The 20621-nt window shown below is 40.3% G+C and overlaps 1 protein-coding gene across 1 annotated transcript in view; it reads right to left on the bottom strand.

Annotated features, from left to right (window-relative positions):
- pde8b (phosphodiesterase 8B) overlaps window positions 1-20621 on the bottom strand; it is a 57290-nt gene that overhangs the window by 13999 nt on the left and 22670 nt on the right. Inside the window, exons 2-11 of the mRNA XM_029253215.1 lie at window positions 20418-20474; window positions 12608-12798; window positions 9873-9932; window positions 9207-9264; window positions 7886-7974; window positions 7442-7520; window positions 7019-7159; window positions 6613-6701; window positions 6304-6358; window positions 185-230 (exon numbers count right to left, since the gene is read on the bottom strand). Of these exons, the coding sequence (XP_029109048.1) occupies window positions 185-230; window positions 6304-6358; window positions 6613-6701; window positions 7019-7159; window positions 7442-7520; window positions 7886-7974; window positions 9207-9264; window positions 9873-9932; window positions 12608-12798; window positions 20418-20474 (865 nt within the window). The remainder of the gene's footprint in view (window positions 1-184; window positions 231-6303; window positions 6359-6612; window positions 6702-7018; window positions 7160-7441; window positions 7521-7885; window positions 7975-9206; window positions 9265-9872; window positions 9933-12607; window positions 12799-20417; window positions 20475-20621) is intronic.

The following is a 20621-nucleotide window of genomic DNA, read 5'->3' as shown; positions in this document are numbered from 1 at the left end:
ACTTTGACAATCTATGGGCCGTTTGGCTAAATTCTAGATAGTATATTTTCTGGCATGGCAGACTGAATTTCTTTTTATTTAACAGAGCCTCATTTAGCTGTAATTAAAACATTAATATAATCGGAAGTGACACAATAATATTTTCATAACAAGGATAACGTAAATAAAAGGTCTCATTTCGTACCTGAATTTTCCCCACTGTATTTTTCATCTCGACTTAATTTATGTACCTGATAAGATAGAAAGGCTGTGTCAGTAATTCATGATATGGTAAGAGCGTGGTCATCATTTTATCACTTATGCATATTATCATTGTACTCAACTTAGTAATTTTAATGTATGAGAAATGACATGATTTTAAGCTATTCTCTAAATTTCCATTACTCTAAACCAAATTATAGGGCATTTCAAAACATTATGCAGTTTCCACATAATCGTATTTATACCAATCTTTGCAATGAATACAACAATGTTTAGAAAGCAAAAAAAAAAAAGAAAAAAAGTTTCAAGCAAAAAACTACAAAACCAGAAAAAAAACGTTGTTGCGATTTAATAAAGAACTCCAACGGGACAAACAACTTTACTTGCATTCCATTCGAAAAAGCAGGGTCTCCACGCTGTTAGTGAAACCATATTTTGTGGTCAGAACTTGTAAACAGATCAAATGAGAATCAACAGCTTGGACTTCAGCGTAAAGCTTCAGGTTTTCCACACTTGTAACTGTCATAACACAAGCGCTGAGTATTATTATTGGGAAAGCCGTAGCTTTCTGTTAATTCATAGTCGTAACTGCTCGCCACTGGGAGGGTGCGCGTTAAAGCCAACTCTTGTCTGTTTGGCCTGCAGTTCATGACTTGGTTTAAAGGAGCTGGAAGTCACACACAAACAGAAAGATCAGCCAGAAGTTTACTTGGAATAAACAGTTGTGGAGAACGAGAGAAAAGTTCCTGAACAGTGGTCTTTTCCCCATGAGAAGAGCGGTAAACACAAACAACAGGAAACGGGAGTCAAATTCAATTACAACACCAGCCTGCATCCGCACTGCAAGCCTCTCCTTGATCGCTACAAAGACGAGAGGGGGGCAGTGAAAATAGACAACGCCAATATTATCTAAGGTCTCCTGTAACGCTGATTTGTGCCGAGTGATGGATCGATGAACGCTGTCTCCGGGACTCCCCGCATCGGACGAAGGTGTCCATAGGCGCTTGTTCCCAACCCAATCGTGGATCCCTTTTGGGACCTCAAGTTTCCGTGAGTAGCAGTAGGACTGAGATGAATCACCTCCACCCTCTTCTGGGAAGCTATAACAACACCTCTGTGACAGACCTCTACGAAGACTTTACCAGCCAGTGGAAATGAGCACTCCATGTTAAATCTGTGGAAAACGGTGCCGATTTCTCATTTTATAAAATAAACAGAACAGAACAAATTTAAATGTGACCGCATCCGTCTCCCGGCCATCAGACTCATTCATCGATGGCACTATTATGGCGGTGCATGTGAAACGAGGGCAAAGGCTGTTCGCACCACACCCCACAAGAAGCTGCTCGTGATACAGAAGACTTTTTTTCCTCTGGTTGGGTCCTGTGGCTGTAGCACCATCGGCGGGATACGCCGGTGCGAAGAGCCGCCGCGTGCGCTCTGCGGAGAGCGACTGATGTTCCAGGGCAGCAGGGCTTTCCAGGGAATGCTGGGAGAGAATCAGCGCTCAAGCTCTCAGAAGTACAGTCACACGGAGGCTCCACCGAGCGTGTGCCCCGAGCCCTCCCTGCAAGCCATCTTCTCAATTAAAATCATGCAACCCACTAATACCCATCAGCGTTGCTAAGCTCTGTTTCGAAGAATCACGCAATTACTGATGCTCTCCAAATTTGTCTCTATTGGGAACATTCGTTCACGGCTCACACAGCTCTGCGTAAATGTGATTTCTCCACAAGAGAGGAGTCATTGCATTTGCCGTTTGGCTAAGCCAGCAGAGGACTCCATTGTGTTTTGAACGAAATTCTTCATCGCCATTTCATGAACTCATTTGCAGTGCTCATAAGCAAAATTCAGACCCCTACCCAGACATACTGAACCACTGGACCTCACACTGCATTTACATTTATTCATTTAGCTGATGCTATCCTCCAAAGTGAGTTAAGGTATTAAACTGTGTACAATGATTTACCCATTCACACAGCTGGTTCATCTGAACTATATCAACTCAGAGTAAGTACCTTGCTCAAGGGTACTACTGCGAGAGGTGGGATTTGACCCTCGGACCCTTGAGCGCAAGCTAATAGCTCTTACCAGAATACTACCCGCAGCCCCAGTTGCTCTAGAAAGTTCCCCGTGGCTGATGTTTAACCTACGTATGGACCTCTGCAGGTATGTGTGTGTCTCATTTCTCGATCTACCCTGAGGCACTGCTCAGGGCTGTCTTTCACACCACAGTGTCAAACATCATTAGGCACCTTCTCTGAGGCAGGGAGCAGCCCCATACCGCATTAGCAGCACCAGTAACTACTCCGGGCTGTCCCACGGGGACCACTGCACCGCTAACTACCCAGAAACCGCGGGGATGAGCTGCTGCCTTAAAGAATGCATTCTCTGTAGTCACACATGAGGAGATACTCCGAGTGTAGGGAGGCAAGGACTTTCGTACCGGGTTTTCGAGTCAGAGCCCTAAAAGGGAATCGCCATCAAGTCTTATTGCCGCATTCTTCCACTGAGTTGTAATAAAAAAAAGATTAGAACCAGCTTCACCCACTTAAAGTACAATTCAAATAAAGTAAGAAAGTTCACATTTTAAGGGGGGTGCGGCAGCGCAGCGGGTTTGGCTGGGTCCCCCTCTGTGGCGGGTCTGAGGTTTGAGTCCTGCCTGGGGTGCCTTGCGATGGACTGGCGTCCCGTCCTGGGTGCGTCCCCTCCCCCTCCGGCCTTGTGCCCCGTGTTTCCGGGTTAGGCTCCGGTTTGCTGCAACCCAGCTTGGGACGAGCGGTTTCAGACAGTGTGTGTGTGAGATCGCATTTGATCGTGGGAGTAAATCTGAAGGAGCTTAGAGAAGCTATGTTTTAATACAGTCTCGGCTTCTGTAAAGTCTGCAGGATGGCAGATCATCAAGGACGGTAACGTCACTACAACAGCAGGTAGTCCACACCACCGATTCAGAGCACGCCACTGTTTGGCTGTCAGGCCTCAGGGAGGCACTGTCAATATTTCTATTTTCGGAGCTTTAATTCTCCTCATTTGCATCTCCACAGCCTGCGCGATGACGTAAAACATCAACAAACGGTCTTAGTGAAATCTGTACCAGCAGGCAAAGCGCAAGGTTCGACGTATGGCAGAATTAAACTGAACTCCTACTGACTCAGAGGAATCAGGGTCAAATATCTGTGACGTTTTAAATGATTTCCTCCCGACTACTGCATCAGTGTCCTTACTTCATCCCAGACACCGAGGGAACGTGAATCATATGGTGAGACCAAGATGTTGTTCAGCGTTGACCGAATTTTGTGTTTTATTAGATCGTGAATCCCCTTAAGAATCAACGAATGCGTAGGAAGTTCGCTGAATTTAAAAGAGAAAGAAAGTTTCTTTTGACATCTAATTTCTTATGGACACTTCCGGAAAGCATGCGTTGACTGGTAAGTTCACGGCGTTAAATACCGCAAGTTTACGCGCAGTGCGTACACTCTGAATTGCTAAATTAGTAATAAATAAGTGGCAGCACAAGTAATTCTGTTTATCAGCTGGAACAAGACGGGAAAATAGGTGCCAGGCAATTAGCCTAAAAATGATCGATCGCCCTTATGTTTATCTCCTTCATCAAAACCGAGAGCAAAATTCCCACATCGAGTTTTAAGACGGAGATGAAAATGACTGCGCGGGACCTTAATGGGTCGTGTGGAAGCGCGGCGTGAGCAGCCCCTTCTCCGCAGTGGCCGAGAACAGCGCCCGGCCAGTCCGGTGCCGTCACCTGTCCTCTTCTCTCAGCTAGAGAAAAGACATGCACCGATGTACAGCCCCAATCCAAACCACATGCACTTGGCAGCCCAAGAGAAAAAACCCTTCGCTGCTCCCAGAATGCAGGTGGTTTCAGAAAAGAGAGGCGCAATAATGTGAAGAGTGAAAGGCAGGAAAGAAATCGGTCCATTTGGCAGGGAAAACAAAGAGGGCTGACTCAGATCACCTACAGCACGGCAGATAAAAAGGCCTAAAGTGGCGTTTCAGTCTACAATGCAGAGCTGCACTTGTAGCTGTAATTGTAAAAATAGCCGTGGTTTTTGGCAATGAGCCTTCGGCACCTTGAACTGAGATCCCACCAAATGAAAAGCATGATGTCCAGGAAGCTGATTAAAATGACAAACTGCTTCGCACTTGGCTTCACCTTCTGGTTCGTTGCCATTTCAGAAAAAAAACAGCATCTGCTTTTCGAATGATAAATTGGATCTATTGATCAGTTCCGCAAAACCTCTCTGAAGACTTCTGAAAAACTACATTCGCAACAGATGTGGTATGAATGGTTCTCGGTTCCGGTTCCACGTGGTGTAATAATCTCCCCCCCGTCCCTCAGAACTGCTGGATATCTTGTAACGTTCAAGAACGGCCTCAAAACACATCTCTTTCTGACCCGCTTCTCTCCTGATGTCATATCTACGCCACCGACATTGCTCTATATCATCTCTTCAAAAACAAAAAACTGTACTCTCTATCAGTTCTATATACAGCTACTTGTGTAATGTATGCTGGTTAAATGGTGGTGTTAGACTAAATGACTGTACTTCAAGAATCAAGCATCTGCATCTATAACTGTTTGTCTTGGTGAAATGCTTTTTTGTATTCTTTGAGTCGTACATAGCGTTGGAGAAAAGCATCTGGTAAATTAATAATGTCAATGTGAATGTAACGTTCTAATGAAGTGTTCCCTTTATATTTGCCATTAAATTTTCTTTGTGCATTTTAGAAAAAAAAATATGGTAAAATGCAAAAAACTAGGAAAATGCAATTTTTCAAGGCATTCTGCTCATTTGTTAGGAAGATATGCTATCCACTTGTTGAAATGAACACTCAACATTTATTCACTTAACTGATGCTTTGATCCAAAGCAACTTACAGTTATTTACCCATTAAGGAAGCTGGGTAACATTTTTTTTAAACTGATGCAGTTTAGGGTAAATACCTTACTCAAGGGGATTACTGCCAGAGGTTGGAATTGAACCTGCAACCTTAGGGGCAAAAGGCAGCAGCTTAAAACGCTACATTACCAGCTGCCCACAGCTAGCAACCTTTAAAATAGCAGATTTCATGTTTCTGAAATATGTAAACTATAAGAACATCAGACCCATCATTTCAAAGCCGTTAACAGTGTACGTCTGATGAGAAAGTTTCAGTTACAGTGTACGACTGGCTATTTGAAAGACCTTCACTGTGATGAAACAAATGCTCTCTTTCTGTGAACTGATGTCACTGGTTGTTATGCAAATTTATTTGTTAAATGTATTTGTTAGCTAGCTTCTTGGCTGCCTGCTTTGGCAACACTCTGGGAGGAAAGCATTGGCTTGCAACAAAGATAGATATTTTATTATGCTGGTAATGTTTTGCTTTTTAGCAAAAGATGGGAATTCATACTGAGTTCCAAAATATTTTAAAAGGCTTCGCCTACAACGGTGCATTAAAGTTAAGAACAAACACCTGCCGCTTAGGTTCATTACCCCCTTTGAGATCTTCAGTCATGCTGTGTTTAACAGGCTTAACTACCCATAGATGTTATGCACAGTGCCTGAAAAAATGCAAAAATACATGTTGTTCTCATAATGTGTGTTTTCTCAAGACATGTGCATGCTTTAACTCTTAAATACGTATAACATGAGTTTTTGACATTGACCTGGATAAGTACATTCTTAAATATATTTGAATTTTTGGTTTATTTTCCACAATGCAGAAACTGTTTTTAGGAGCATTTTTATTTGTCAGTTTGTATTGTATAAGCTGCTTTTGGAATAAACTATTACAGTGTTTCCCAAACTTGTTTTTTTTGGGAGCCCTGGTCATCCTATGTATTCCTTCTATTCCACTACCAATATAATAGATTCAGCTAATTAAGTAATGGTTAACACAATGGCTTGTGTTTGTGGCATGATGGAATAAATACACAGAATGGCTAGAGTCCCCAAGGGGAGGCATGGGAACCACTGAACTATTAAATCAAATTTTTGAAGGAGATTACATTCTCACATTGTACAAATGCATCTCCTTACTAAAAAGAGTTGTTTTGCCAACACAGTGCCGGTTCAGTGAGTGAGTAACATATCGACTCACCTGTTTATTGTTGTCGCTGTGAGGTCTTTTGATTGAGACAATATGCCGGATTTTCCTGGAAATAGAAAAGCAGGAGAACAAAAAAACAATGTCAAACATACTTTTTGGTACACACCACCTGTACGATGCATGTGAAAACAGAAAACTTCCAAAAAATAGTGAATCAAAGTATGTATGCATGCATAAACGTATGTAGATATATATATGTATAAGTACATTTTAAGAGTCTGAAATGTACTTTAATATATGTATCAGATATACACTAACAGGAGCACATACCTAAGAAGGGCTGTAGATAATACCACTTACCCTCCTTGTCCAATGACAGGGGTTATTCTGACATGCTGTTGAATACTCTCCCCAGACTTCTTCCTGGCATAGCAAATACCCTGCCATTCCTGCAAAGGAGCAACACAGAGAATCTGAAACCCAAACTACCACGTGACATAATCAGTTGGAGTACAAGCTGTATCTTCCTTGGGAATCGAATGATGCACAGGGACCTGACCTCAAGTTTAAAGCAAAGCCAATAAAGATTATATTTTATAAATCCTTTTTTTTTTTTTGCAATTTTTGTTCATTTATCTGTTCAATTCAAAATCAACTTCTTTTTATATTAGATATATTCATAATTTACAGACATATATTTACATATTCAAGGACCACTCTGAACAGGTCATATAGATCTCTCCAGCATTGACTTGTGGATATCGACCTTTCCTTTCTTGATGCAGGTGTTGATGGTATCCAGTAGGTCTGTCCTGTTCTTGTCACTCTTTGGCAGCTCTGTGAGCTCCTTGTCGATGAGCTCTCCTCTGTGGTACCCCATCATCCGCTCAAATGCTGGATTCACATACTTCGAATGGGTGGGGGGTGGGGGAAACTCCAATTAAAATAAACCAAAAACTTTATTTACAGCAGAAAATAAAATAAACAATTTTGTAATATCAAAGAGGCAAGAATGGTTCTACCATCTGAACCAACTTCAGACTTAAAACGGCTCTATTTGCAAAGAAAATGTTGTTTCAGGCTAGATTTTTACTGTCAAAGCCAAAGTGCTCCGCAGGTGGGCTGAATTAAGCCAACCGCCCGGCCTGGAGCGTGCGCTCGAGTTGCGACCTCCCCTCCCATTCCGTACCTGTATGACATGATCTTCGCTGGTGATCTCCACTGCGTCCTGACAGTGCTCCAGCGCCATGAACAACGAGTTGCAGGCCCTGCAGAAGCAAAAAGCATCAGACATCGCTCATCCGACAACGCTTCGTGCGACAATAAAATTTAAGGGCCGCTTTGCTGCGTACTGCTCTAAATCTTCTCAATTGCCGAGTAACTTACAGTGAAATTAAAACGCGTATTTGTTTTCAAACCCAACCGAGCGCAACAAAGACAACAAACTGTTTTCTATTATCTGCTGCACTTTCTGTAACTGGAAATTGGCTGATTATATTACTGGAAGCACATTAATACAATATGGCCTTGAACATTAAGGAGAGCTGTGGCCTTTGAGCTACATGATATTCAGAACTAAGGCCCAAAAGTTCACAAGTATAATTTGACACTAGTGACGGCTGACTTGATCTACCTCAGTTTGAACTGTAGACGCACTTCTCCGCGCTCGATCTGGATAAGCTCATTGTAGCAGGCTGAGACGCTGCTGTTCTCCAGAAACCTCTGAAAGACAAAACAACAGGCCAAAAGAAAGATGGCTAAGAGCGATACCAGATGTGTGGAGATCTCATGACACCAGACGACTAGGGTCCTGATGGTAAATCTGATTATAAAACACAGTATATAGCAATTTAATGGCTCGGTAGTCTGTCTAAACATAATTGAAAAGCCATAAACTTTATCAGGAGGAAAAACTGTGAGGTCAGGTATATATCACTGGTTTCTTTCAGGAGTTGTATTTATGCATTTGTATGCTAATATTCCATGCGAAACCTCAGAAAAATCTCTGTAAAATTTCCTGTGATGACACTGTAGGTCATTTCAGAAGGGGTCTGCGGTAAATTAAAGATAACATACAGGACGATGTAATTTTTCATAGGTTGTTAAACATATCTTTTCAGAATGTTCGCCTGGCTCTAAACATGACTAAAGCCAGAAGACGGAAGTAATGAGCAGCGTATTTTTGAAATTGCAGGATATACTTCTGTTAACTTCATCTTGACATCAACAGCATTGGATAAGTGGATGCAAAAGCATATAGTGGTTTGCTGCTCCAAATGCAAATGCAAGACAAATCAGATTCAAAACAGAATGAAGCAATAGAACCTAGAACCTGTCAGCAAAAAACAGCATGTACTGCAGCCCACAATTCATATTTACATTCTTGACTGTGTCTGATCATCATAATGTCTTTAAGTTTACACAGCCATTTCTTCCCCAAAGCCATGTTTGGGCGATTCATAATGACCTCATTGACGATTAGTTACGGAGCAAACATATTTTCCTGGTTACAATTTCGAGCTACATGCAGTTTAGGGTAATCCACTTCATTACGTAGGGCTTAGGGTAGTACTCTATCTCCACACATGCACTGTGTTTAGTTTGAAGAGCTTTCATCCCCCAAGGGCTCGAGGAATCCAACTAAAAAAGTCACATGAATGTTGTATAACTGCAGCGTATGAATTTCCTCCTGAGCCAACTATGTTAGTGTACAGTGCAGGATAACTGATTTAACAAGGGTACATCTGGTACTGTAAACCCTACATAATGACTTAGTCCCAGTCGCACCTATGTTTGTTTATCCCCCCCAGGTATAAAGGTGCTAAAGGCAGTGATTGAGAGCAGTCCAAGTATCTGTTGGGCTCATGTCAACTGTGGACCCATTGTACCTTGTTGAATTCACAATGGATTTAACTTTGAAGAGAGCCAGTGGACTCAGAGCAGAGGGTACGCACCCTGTTGAATCCCGCATTGAGCAGGGCTAGCACTGAAGGCTCCTCCTGATCCTGCAAGCTAATTGAGAGCACAGTGTCAACATACACATCATCAGCACAGCATCAACACCATCATATAGCAGCAGCATACAGCGTAAGAGGTAAAGACATGGGCTTGTAACTTGCAGGTTCCAGCACCACTCACTGTTCCAGTAAAAATATCCAGATGTATAAATGGCTCAGGCATAGTAAGTCACTTTGGATGAAAGCTACAGTTAACCAACAAACATATAGAAAATGGTACAAAATTGTTGGTATTTTGTTGCAAAAAAAAAAAAAAAAACTATAGCTGGTGTAGGACCAGTGACATAAACGGAAAAAATTAATAGTAAAAAACATAACACTGGCAATGAGTGCATACATACATCGATGAATCAGACATGTATTTAACAATACACACTTTTACTACAACACACATAGTGTTGCCCCACATGTGCTTTCATGAGGAAGACTTGAGATAAACAGTCACATGTTCTCATCCCACAACCACCCTTCCATTTCACTTGGTGCCAAACTAGAAATCTGCTGACTGTGATTTGACCCTGCCCTCTATGTTTATTCCTCAGGGTGCTATGGGGAGAAAAACTCAGCATCGTGAACTGATGGGGGTCCAGAGAATGCACTTACGTTTGTGGCACAATGGCCAGAATAACAGTGTGTTCCGATGGCTTTGTGGCACGTATTGATCTGAAACAGAACAAAACAAACCGTAAGTAAAAGAGTCTTTTGCATAACATGAAATGACATGAACTCCAAAATCTCTGAGTTGGCAAAGGTAGATATCAGACACATGCAGTCCATCAGAGTCACAGTCATGAAGAGTAATACAGTCCAAACCCTAATCTCTCTATTACAGTTATAAGGTTTTCAAAACTTCTGTTTTCCATGGGCAAAAGTGCAAGAACATCTGCTGTAAAAACAAGTGAGGCTGTAAATGGGAAAGGCAGCTTCAAAGAATGCCTGAATGTCACTGATTCAACTCCCACTTTTGTAGTACCCTTTAGCATGGAATGTACCTTAAATTACTTCAATAAATATCTAGCTGTATTGAGTAGGCTTTGCTAAATGGCTAAAAACTGTAAGTCACTTAGTAACACACACACACACACACACACACACACTGTCTGAAACCACTTGTCCCAGGTAGGGTTGCAACAAGCCGGAGCCTGAGCCGGAGCCTAACCCGGCAACATAGGGTGTAAGGCTGGAGGGGGAGAGGACACACCCAGGACGTGACGCCAATCCGCCGCAAGGCCCCCCTAACGGGACTCGAATCCTAGACCTGCCAGAGAGCAGGACCCGGCCAAGCCCACTGCACCACCGTGTCCCCATATCACTTAGTAACAGATAAATAATAATACATGTACAGTATATTTGATTCATATAATTAATGTATGAATTTAGCAGTCTCCAAAGTGGCATCCATCTCAGAAAACAATACAAAAGTGGATTACACCAACAGGCAGAGAGGTCTCCAGTGGTGCTTGAAAGTTTGAACCTTTTAGAATTTTCACTATTTCTGCATAAGTATGACCTGAAACATGATCAGACTTTCATGCAAGTCCTAAAACTAGATAAAGAGAACCCAATTAAACAAATGAGACAAAAACATGATACTTATTCATTTATTTATTGTGGAAAATGATGTAATGTTACATCTGTGTGTGGCAAAAGTATGTGAATTTCAAGGATTATCAGTTCATTTTAAGGGAAAATTGGAGTAAGGTGATTCAATAAATGGGATGACAATCATCTGTGGGTTGGGGAGGTCCTGCATTATTTAAAGAAAAGAAAGCTGGGACTTCACTATCAAAGTCGGATCTTCACAACACAGGTTTGTGGAAGTGTCATGGCTGAACCAAATGAGTTTTCTGAGGACCTCAGGGAAAAAAAAGTTGATGCTCACCTGGCTGGAAAAAGTAACAAAACCATTTCTAACGAATTTGGACTCCACCAGTGCACAGTCAGGCAGATTATGTGCAAATGGAGGACATTCAACACCATTGTTACCCTCCCTAGCAGTGGCTGACCAACACAGATCACATGAAGAGCAAAGTGTATAATAGTCCAGGAGATGAAAAAGAAACCCAGGGTAACATCTAAGGAACTAATGGTCTCTCCTGCATTGGCTAATGTTGGTTTCAGTTCACCATTAGGAGAACACTAAACAACAACGGTGTGCCTGGCAGAGATGCAAGGAGAAAGCCATTACTTTCAAGGAAGAACATTTCTGCCCATCTACAGTTTGCTAAAGACCACGTGGACAAGCCAGAAGGCTATTGGAAGAATGTTCTGTGGACGGGTGAGACCAAAATAGAACTTTTTGGCTTGCATGAGAAGCATTATGCTTGGTGAAAAGCAAACACTGCATTCCAGCATGAGAACCTTATCCCATCTGTAAAACATGGTGGTGGCAGTATCATGGTTGGGTTTGCTTTGCTGATTCTGGACCAGGATGGTTTGTCATCATTTATGAAACTATGAATTCTGAATTGCACCAGCAAATTCTATAGGAAAATGTCCTGGTATCATCTGTGAACTGAATCTCAAGAGAAAGTGGGTCATGCAGAAAGACAACCCTAAACGCACACATCGTTCTACCAAAGTATGGTTAAAGCGGAAGTTAATGTTTTGGAATGGCTGAATCAAAGTCCTGACCTTAATCCTATAGAAATGTTGTAGCAGGACCTGAAGCGAGCAGTTCATACAAGGAAGCCCACCAACATCCCTAAGCTGAAGCTGTTCTGTAAGGAGGAATGGTCTGAAATTCCTCCAGGCTGATGTGCAGGACTGATCAAGAGTTACTGGAAACTCTTAGATGCAGTTATTGCTGCACAAGAAGGTTATAGCAGTTATTGAAAGAAAAGGTTTGCATACTTTTGCCACACACAGACATGGTATATTGACCCATTTTCCTCAAATGAAGTATAATGTTTTTGTCTCATTTGTTTAATTTGGTTCTTGTTATCTAGTTTAAGGACTTGAATGAAAATCTGGTCATGTTTTAGGTCATATTTATGCAGAAACAAAGAATTCTAAAGGGTTCACAAACTTTCAAGAATCACTGTAAATGCAGACATACGATTCTTGAACACTCAATTTGACACACATCGTCGTATAAACCAGCATACATTACACAAGTAAGTGCATATAGTTTTTGTAAATCAGGTAATGTACTACACGTTTATTGAGTGCACAGATCAGATATTTGAATCGGATTTGTGTTTTTCCGTCTCTGCCAAAAAAAACTTGCCATATAGCACCATTGTTGCCATATGACACTTGTAAGAAAAGTAGTGGTTAACATGAAATGATGTGTAACAAAAATCAGCAGTAATAAGGAGGCCATTTTTCTAGCTCACCTGCAGACTGCTTCGGGATCGAAGTAACACGTTTGCCTTGCATCAATGACAATGACCTCATGGTGCTTGTCCAGGAAGCACTCGACGGCAGATTCGGGGGTGCGGGCGATGTTACATCTGAAACCTGCCCGGTCACATGCCCACCAGAAAGCGTCACTCTGGCTGTCCTCCTTTGTAAAGACCAGCAGGACCTGAGGCAGGGGGAAGCATAAGGATTTAGCTGGATATAGCATTCTTTTACATATAGATGCATACAACTGCATCCATACTGTACCATGGACAACATACTTCTTACAAATTCTTTCACATTAAACAATGCTTATCTAAAACTCAGCAGTTCACGTAAATGTCCGAAAGGAAATTTTTACATTGGGATTGGGCCAGTAATATTTCCTTAATCAGCATACTACCAATATTACGGTAATTATATTAGTAAAATGTAAAGAAAATGTGTCTGTCTTGTCATACTTATACCAAGTACCATACTTGCCAGTAAGCAGCTGAAAGAAAGCAAGACTGATTTTTCTTTATTTAATCATAATTCATTGTAGACCTCTGACTCTAATTATGCTTACTGAAAGCCAGCTGCTTACTGACAGAGTTTTTTTAAAAAAAAAAAGCTCAATTCATTTTTAACATGCAAGTAGAGCTTATGAGAATTTCTTGGTACAAATGACCGTGGGAAGCATACAGCAAAGTAAATACAGGATGCATTTTAATCTTTTGGGGTTCAAGTCCAGTGAGGAGAAGGAAAAAATCTGGGACTGCATTCAAAAACAGGTGGTGTAAGACAGCAACCAGTGACTCTGCTATTTAAGTGCCAAGTGAAGAATCTGCATTAAATCAGTTCCAAAGATCTGCCACTTTTATTTATATTTACTGATAAATTTCCTTTGCAGATACAGACGTATCAATGGTAAACATGGGGAGAAACTTGACAGAGAAAGAAAAAAAATCCATCGCAGTGCCGGTACTACTGAAACTAGGATTTAAAAATCTGCCTCTTGTCACATCACAGTTAATTCAGTAAATGTCAACGAAAGATAAACTTGAGTGAACAGGTGTTAAGGTTAAGCATGGAAAGCATCTGTTACTCAAATACAGTATGTCAGTTTAAGAACTGCCCTTCAAAGAGTGGGAGACAGGAAATGGGCCAAAAAAATGACTGTCTTAAGGCTGTTGGACAGTGCCCAGGATCAACACGCCTGTTGTATCTCAGCATCAGGATCTCCCAGGGAACCGGAGAGACTTGAGCAGGTTTTGATCATGGCTTTTACAGCAACGGCTCTGGATTCCCAAACAGCGAAAATGAGGCGAAAGCGAAGTATAAGTTGGTGCTCCTCTTCACAATACACACCTTGACCTCAAAATTATCAGAAGAAAATGACCACTTTGCAAGGTATTTAAGATCTGTTGAATGCGTGTTGACATTTAACGGCTACCCAGACATCCTTTGTCTCACAGTAAAAAATATAGTCAACCGCTGAGTCTCATAACCCCAAGACCGATGCATCCATTTGGGTTACGAGAATTTGACTTTACAAGGAGGTTAATTTAATATTCCTCTTAACAGGGCATTTCTTCAAATTCACAAGGATTGATAGCTAAGCAGCATGAGACCACAGCCACCATGCTGTTTTTTTTCATAGTTATAATTTGGCTTATGCTGTGTTAAAATCTTCTTCTCCATTTCTCCTTATTTGCTACTTCGGACAATCCAAACAATTTCAAATTCTTTAGCGAGTGCAAGTTCATTTGCGTTCTTGTCATTAATTTCTTTTTTTAGTGCTCTGTTTTATTTCTTTGCATCAAAGACTAAATGAATACATAAACATTAAGCATCATACGCATACATGTTTTGTTTGTGAGCATTTGTTAAGTGTACAGTACATAAAATATCTATTAAACAGCTGCACAAGCCCAGGTAGTCATTCAGTATTATAGGATAATTAATGAAGGGAGACTGCCTTTTTATGTTGTCTTATGATAACGAATATTAAATACTGTAGTAACTGTGTTCATTCTAATAGGACTTGGTGATACCTTAGCATAAATGAGTGTTCATTTTGGGGCTCTGGAACGCACAAGAAATTTTACCATTGGACCTAATGATAATTACCTCTTTAATGTACAAGAATTCACCTTGCACAGGGTTTTCCAAGAAGCAATTACTTTCTTTATATAAGGGAAGACTGTATCAGACCAAGGGTCCATACTGGATAAGAGAAAGTTTCATAAGAGAAGTTTGTTTAGAAATCAAAACATATTGATCCAATGTACTTTTGTGAGTGTTTTCTGAGATCTCGCTCAGTCCTTTCAAATGCTCTTTTAGTAGTGTAAAGGATATGCCATTTCGAGGAAATACGTTGGCCAGGCCCTCGCTCATTCCCGTCAAGCAGCTGCCACCATGAGGGAGCCCATCGCCTTTGACGCAACCTCAGACCAGGCGAAGTTCAAAGCTGGTGGACGGACCTTACAAGACAGTCTGTCATGACTGTGAGATGGAGTTGGGCTGTAGAGTCGACCAGGGTGGGGGGTGTTTAAAAATTACATGATATTTGTGGGCGCCTGCGAAAGGTCAATATGCTTTCATCCTCCCGGGGCTGTGCAGCCCTGGAGCTCCTCTGTGAAATTCTACACGGCAGCAGTGGAGGCGGGCCAAGCTTGGCGGCCGAAACCCCCTCCCCGTCCACCCTGAGCCCTGGGGCCTTCTTGCCTGCTAGCCTTGCGCTGACGTGCACTAATGGACGTGGGGCCATGCAGGGTCAATGCCGGCTGCGCTGCAGACAGTGAGCCTGAAGCCTCTTGCACTGTGTCAACAAAGACCTGGAACAGCGGCGTGGAGAGACAACAGAGCAAGCGGAGAGCGCAAACAGGAGGCTGAGAACGGGATTGGTTTCACAGCATGTTCCCTTGTGTAGGTCCCGAGGCCTGACTGGCACTGCAGACTCCGCATTTCTCCAGACCTCTTCATTTCACATGTAAAAAACACATGCACAAGAGTGGCCAAGTCATGTTCATGAGTCTAAAAAGAAACTTCTTTTTTTTTTAATCATCTTATAACTGAGAGGACAGGAATAAAAGAAGTGATTAATAAGAGCATCAAAACCAGGTACAAGAGTTAACTTGCTCTCCCAAACTTCAGAAACTAAGCCCATATTTCTCAAAAAGCACATATTAAATTTTTACTAGTACTGATTCCAGACAAGAAAAATGTATTCAGTAACTGCCTTGCATTTAAATGTATAATTTAAGAAAAAGAAAAATTCCACAAGTCCTTTTGCACACACAAGTGAATGGTTTATTATAATCCAGCCTGTTTGAGACAGGTAGGATTTCTTACCCAGATGTCTGTGCCAGGGGCATACTGTAGTGTCACATTCCTCTATTTGACTGACACACCTTTTACTTTCATAATGCAAATACCTCAAATGAAACACAATGCAGCAATTTCCTAATTGCATAGCTTTTGATAACCCCTTTCTTACCCTGGCTGGATGTCATTTCTCATCTTTCATTCCTGTTCATTTGTCTATGCATCAGTGCAATCGTTGCCTTTAACATTTATCTGCATTATACAACTGATAAAATGCAACTCAGATTTAGTCTATGATACAAAATATGGACCATTATTACATACATTTCTGGAAAGAAAAACTGATTTGTATGGTCTAAACCAGTAGCTGTTTGCACAAAAATGTAGAGTTCACTCAAATGTAAGTTTCTTCCACTGGAAAAATTAACATTTGACCTGTATCATAATGCAAATGAATTTTGGAAGATTTGGTTTCTTTTTCAGCGCTAAATATTGTAACGTTCTGCCCTTGTGTTGCATTTGCATTTTGTCAGTACATTGATTCTGTCTTTATGGTGCTGCAACCCCATCTTACTGTTAATAAATAAAAAAAAAACAGCTTCATTGTTTTTTGACATAAATATGAATTTCAAACATCACAGATTATGCCTGTTGGGATACAGCAATTCTAGCTGCATTGAGACAGGAGCTTTGTCCTCCTAAGTGCCCGATGTTCCATTTCAGACACAACATGTTAAGACGCTGAGAGGTTAATCCACCAAGTTTACACAAACAGGGCCAAACATGTCTCTGCTTAGGAGACACCTAACAAGTGTGGTCTTTTTCAAATGAATAACCATTTGCCAAATCAATTTATACATCCAAGCTTCTATACACAAAGCCTCACCACATGGAAGATAAAGAGAATTACCGTGTCAACTAATGCAGTAAAATGTAATGCTTAAAGGTAATATATCAGCATAAGTTGTAGTACAAATCATGCATTTATTTTCTTAGTGCAAATGCATATAGGTATGGCATAAGGGATACTACCTAATAACATTAATAAATAAGTAAAATGCCTTCAGGTTATAACCAGGATTCAAATCAATCCAGAACACAATGTATTATTTATATGAACAATCATGCAGAGACAAGGATGCTGATTTCATGAGTTGTTCAACAGGTAAGCTGCTGTTTTACTTCATGAAACCACAATTATTTTCCAAGAATCTGTATTTAAGTTGTGATTGCTGCAAATTTGTTTCATCCATTCTGAATTGACTGTGCACACATGACCAACAGAAAAATATGGTAAATTTTCTGTACACTTTGACATCTGTAGACTCTGGATGGAATCCCCTGTATCTGACCAATGGTAATATTGCCTGGCGGCAGCTACACTCAAGAATTCTCATACAAGTACCCTTTATAAAATGACTAACATTTAGAATTTGGTTAAACAAGACATTCAGACAAAAAACACAAGCCACCTGACCCATCCACTGTGGCTAATAACACGAGTCAAGAATTTTTAACACAGACTGGCACAGTACAAGGAGTCCTCAACTTAATAAGGCAATTAGAACCCAAACTCTGATGATAACTTGAATTATTCATAAGTCCAACCACTACGACACAGTCAATAAAAGCTTAATGATACAGATGTCCTTCTATCTATTCATAGGTTGGTTTCTCTAAAAGACAATGGATAAAGACACAATGATTTAAAAATTTACTGTGAGACTTTTGTTGATTAATTCTGTTTTCATCAACCGCTCATATAGTGCAGAGTCTCCACGTTCCTCTGCCCTGGAGACAACGGGTATGAGACAGGACACACTGCGGATGGGACGCCAGTCCATCATGAGACTTTTATTATCTTTAATTAACTGGAAATAGCATTAAAGTTAAGTCTACTTTAAAATGACTGAAAATAAAAATATCAATTTTTTTAAAGCATTTTTTCAAGTTATCGCCACCCCCTCATGTTCAGTGTGATCTGTTCTGCTTTACGTATTTACGACAGTGCTGTGTTCCTCCTGCACATTAGATGCCATAACAATGTACTGTAGGATAGCGCTGGGAGACCATATTGAAAAATGTTTGATGTTAAATACTGGCTACGTGTCTCATTTGCAATTGAGGACACAACAAAACTGGCAACGATGATGCGACTGTTTCTTCATAATAAGGGAGCGCTATGTTCTTCATGTTCGGGGCTCTGGTTACAGCCTAGAAGATGGTTGAAGGATCACACCCCTGAAACCTACAACACCTGATCAGTGTCTATACCCTAGCAAAAACATTATGCTCCTGTGTTAATCTTGTGTCTATATCTACAGCTCTTAGCCTGCTGTGAAAAGCACTTTTGTGTACTCTGAGTTATACATTTCTTTGTAGAAAAACATCTGCTAAATGAATAAATGCAATGAATATATAGCTGTACTCTACTGTGGGAGTCAGTTTCACTTGTTTGGACAATGAAGAGATTATGAGAAATAAAATGGGAAATTAGAGTGAACATGAAAAATAAATAAAACCTGTTATTACATTTTTGAATATATTCATGTATCCTGTAGTAATATTTTTGTATGTTCGTTGGTTTTTTTATAATATCATATGCAGACAGAATTTTCGTAGCAAATTAATGTTTAGTCTCTCGTATAGGAGACATTATTTCATATTAGCAAAAATTATATCGGCCATTCACATCAAACACTGGAGTGTGAAAGTAATGTTTCTCTATCACAGAAGTGTTTGATGAGGGTACAGCTAAACAAATCTAAGAAAGGACTCTGAGGGGCAAAAAGCTGCTGTTACTGTTAGTGACCCATACAGTATTTCTATATGTAAATCTGAGAGGTATTTCACTTAGAAGTGCTAATGTCCAAAGATCACTGCCATGTGAAAATTCAAGCTTTTTCTGATTTCATTGTGATTTATTCATTAAACAGGCTTCCAACAAGGATTACATTTTGTTTTTTATTTGACCAGATACCAGCCACAGGTTGTCCTTCCCTTGTTCTACTGAAAAAGGACCTCAAATGTAAATTTCTGCTAATTCTCAGTTCTCATGGCTTGATTCCACCTTGGAATACAATTGGTACACCAACTAGTATTACCTACTTTTAATATATATTTCAATGTTATTCATTTATAAAGCTGAGTTTAAGAAAGTTCAGATTAACTGCCTTACAATAAGTGGCTCAATAACAAATGGCAGTACCAGCATTCTACTGAAAAGCCAATATCCAAACCACAGTTTCAAGCTTGCACTCCAAAACTTTGTGATCACCAAATAAACATTTATCATTTATCAATAACATGCTGTGTTAAACGTGCTCAGAGGTATTGGAACAAAAATGATTTCCATCTACATTCAGTTTGGATGCATCATGTCTACAATACTAGAATAAACAAAATAATCCATCACTGAGATTGTATGTAGCAAATCAGTTCAATAGGCCCACAAAGCAAAAATTGCAGTGCTGGAACACAGCTAAGGAGAATAAAGATAGAAAGTTAGGCTACTGGGTCCAAGTCTGTAACTCTACCTTACAGTGTAATACAACTCTTGCAGCAGGTATAACATGCAGAAAAATGAGGTCAGGGTGTTACTGTTTCATTCAGTAAAAGTTATTGAAAGACCAGTCACAAATAGTAGTCTCTGCAATAAACAGAATATTTATTTGGCTAATCTACCAGCAAGTTTTAATGTATTCTATGTATAAAAATTCTGAAATATACAAGGGTGGGTGAAATATGGACACTTAAGTACACCACTTAATGTGCATATGTGTTTCAGAATTAACACTAGTTCTCTAAATTCATAATTGAATTATTCATTGAACTATATCATTCCGTAAATGAAATAAATATATTTGAAAGATTAATGGCAAACATTCTATAATGTCATAATCATTCCCTGTTGGACAACCAAGGTATGTTAAAAATGTAATAGATGGTAGAGGAAACAGTTCAGCATCGATCCGTATGATAGAGTAAAGGGGAATAATCAGCAACAGAATAGTACAGTAGAGCTGTCAGCTGTTGATAGACAACAGTACTTTTAATCTTGGTTTTATGCAGAAACCATATAGTTTATATAGTCTTTATGGTGTCTTCATACTCTCTAGGTCATAGAATTACTCCTGAGGCCATTTAATACCTCTGTAATTACACTCTTTGCTCAAGCATCAACAGTACAAAGCCTTTATGATATTGAGTGAAAAAAATCGAAGCTGGGGCTTAACTTTTTTAATCAAATTTAATCAGATTAAACATGAAAACATAGCAAAATAACAAAATCCTTCCAGTAAGTATGTGGGACTCATGACTGCAGAGAAAATGGAAGGGGTGCTCTATACAGCAAGAAATCCACTTCTCAGCTGATACCATGAAAACATGCCCTATCTTCTTAATATCCTAAAAACTTGAAAATTCATACAAAAAATGGCCATGAAAACGTGTGTCAACCATAACACTTCTTAGAATATAAATGATGCGTTTTACCTGGATAGGTTCTTGGGACAGTCGCATAGGACCTATGCATTCCTCGGTGGCAGAAACCTGTGTGTGAGAATAAAATCAAGGTGGTTTCAGAAGAGCGGAAACATGAAAGGTGGGAAAAAGGACTAAATCAATTAGTGATCGATGCTGCTGAGCTACTATTACGGAACACCCTTGCAGCAGCATCCGTACAGATCCAGCCTGTCC

The sequence above is a fragment of the Scleropages formosus genome, chromosome 6 (assembly GCF_900964775.1).
Source record: "Scleropages formosus chromosome 6, fSclFor1.1, whole genome shotgun sequence".
NCBI lineage: Eukaryota > Metazoa > Chordata > Actinopteri > Osteoglossiformes > Osteoglossidae > Scleropages > Scleropages formosus.
This window is presented reverse-complemented; position numbering and strand designations above follow the sequence as displayed.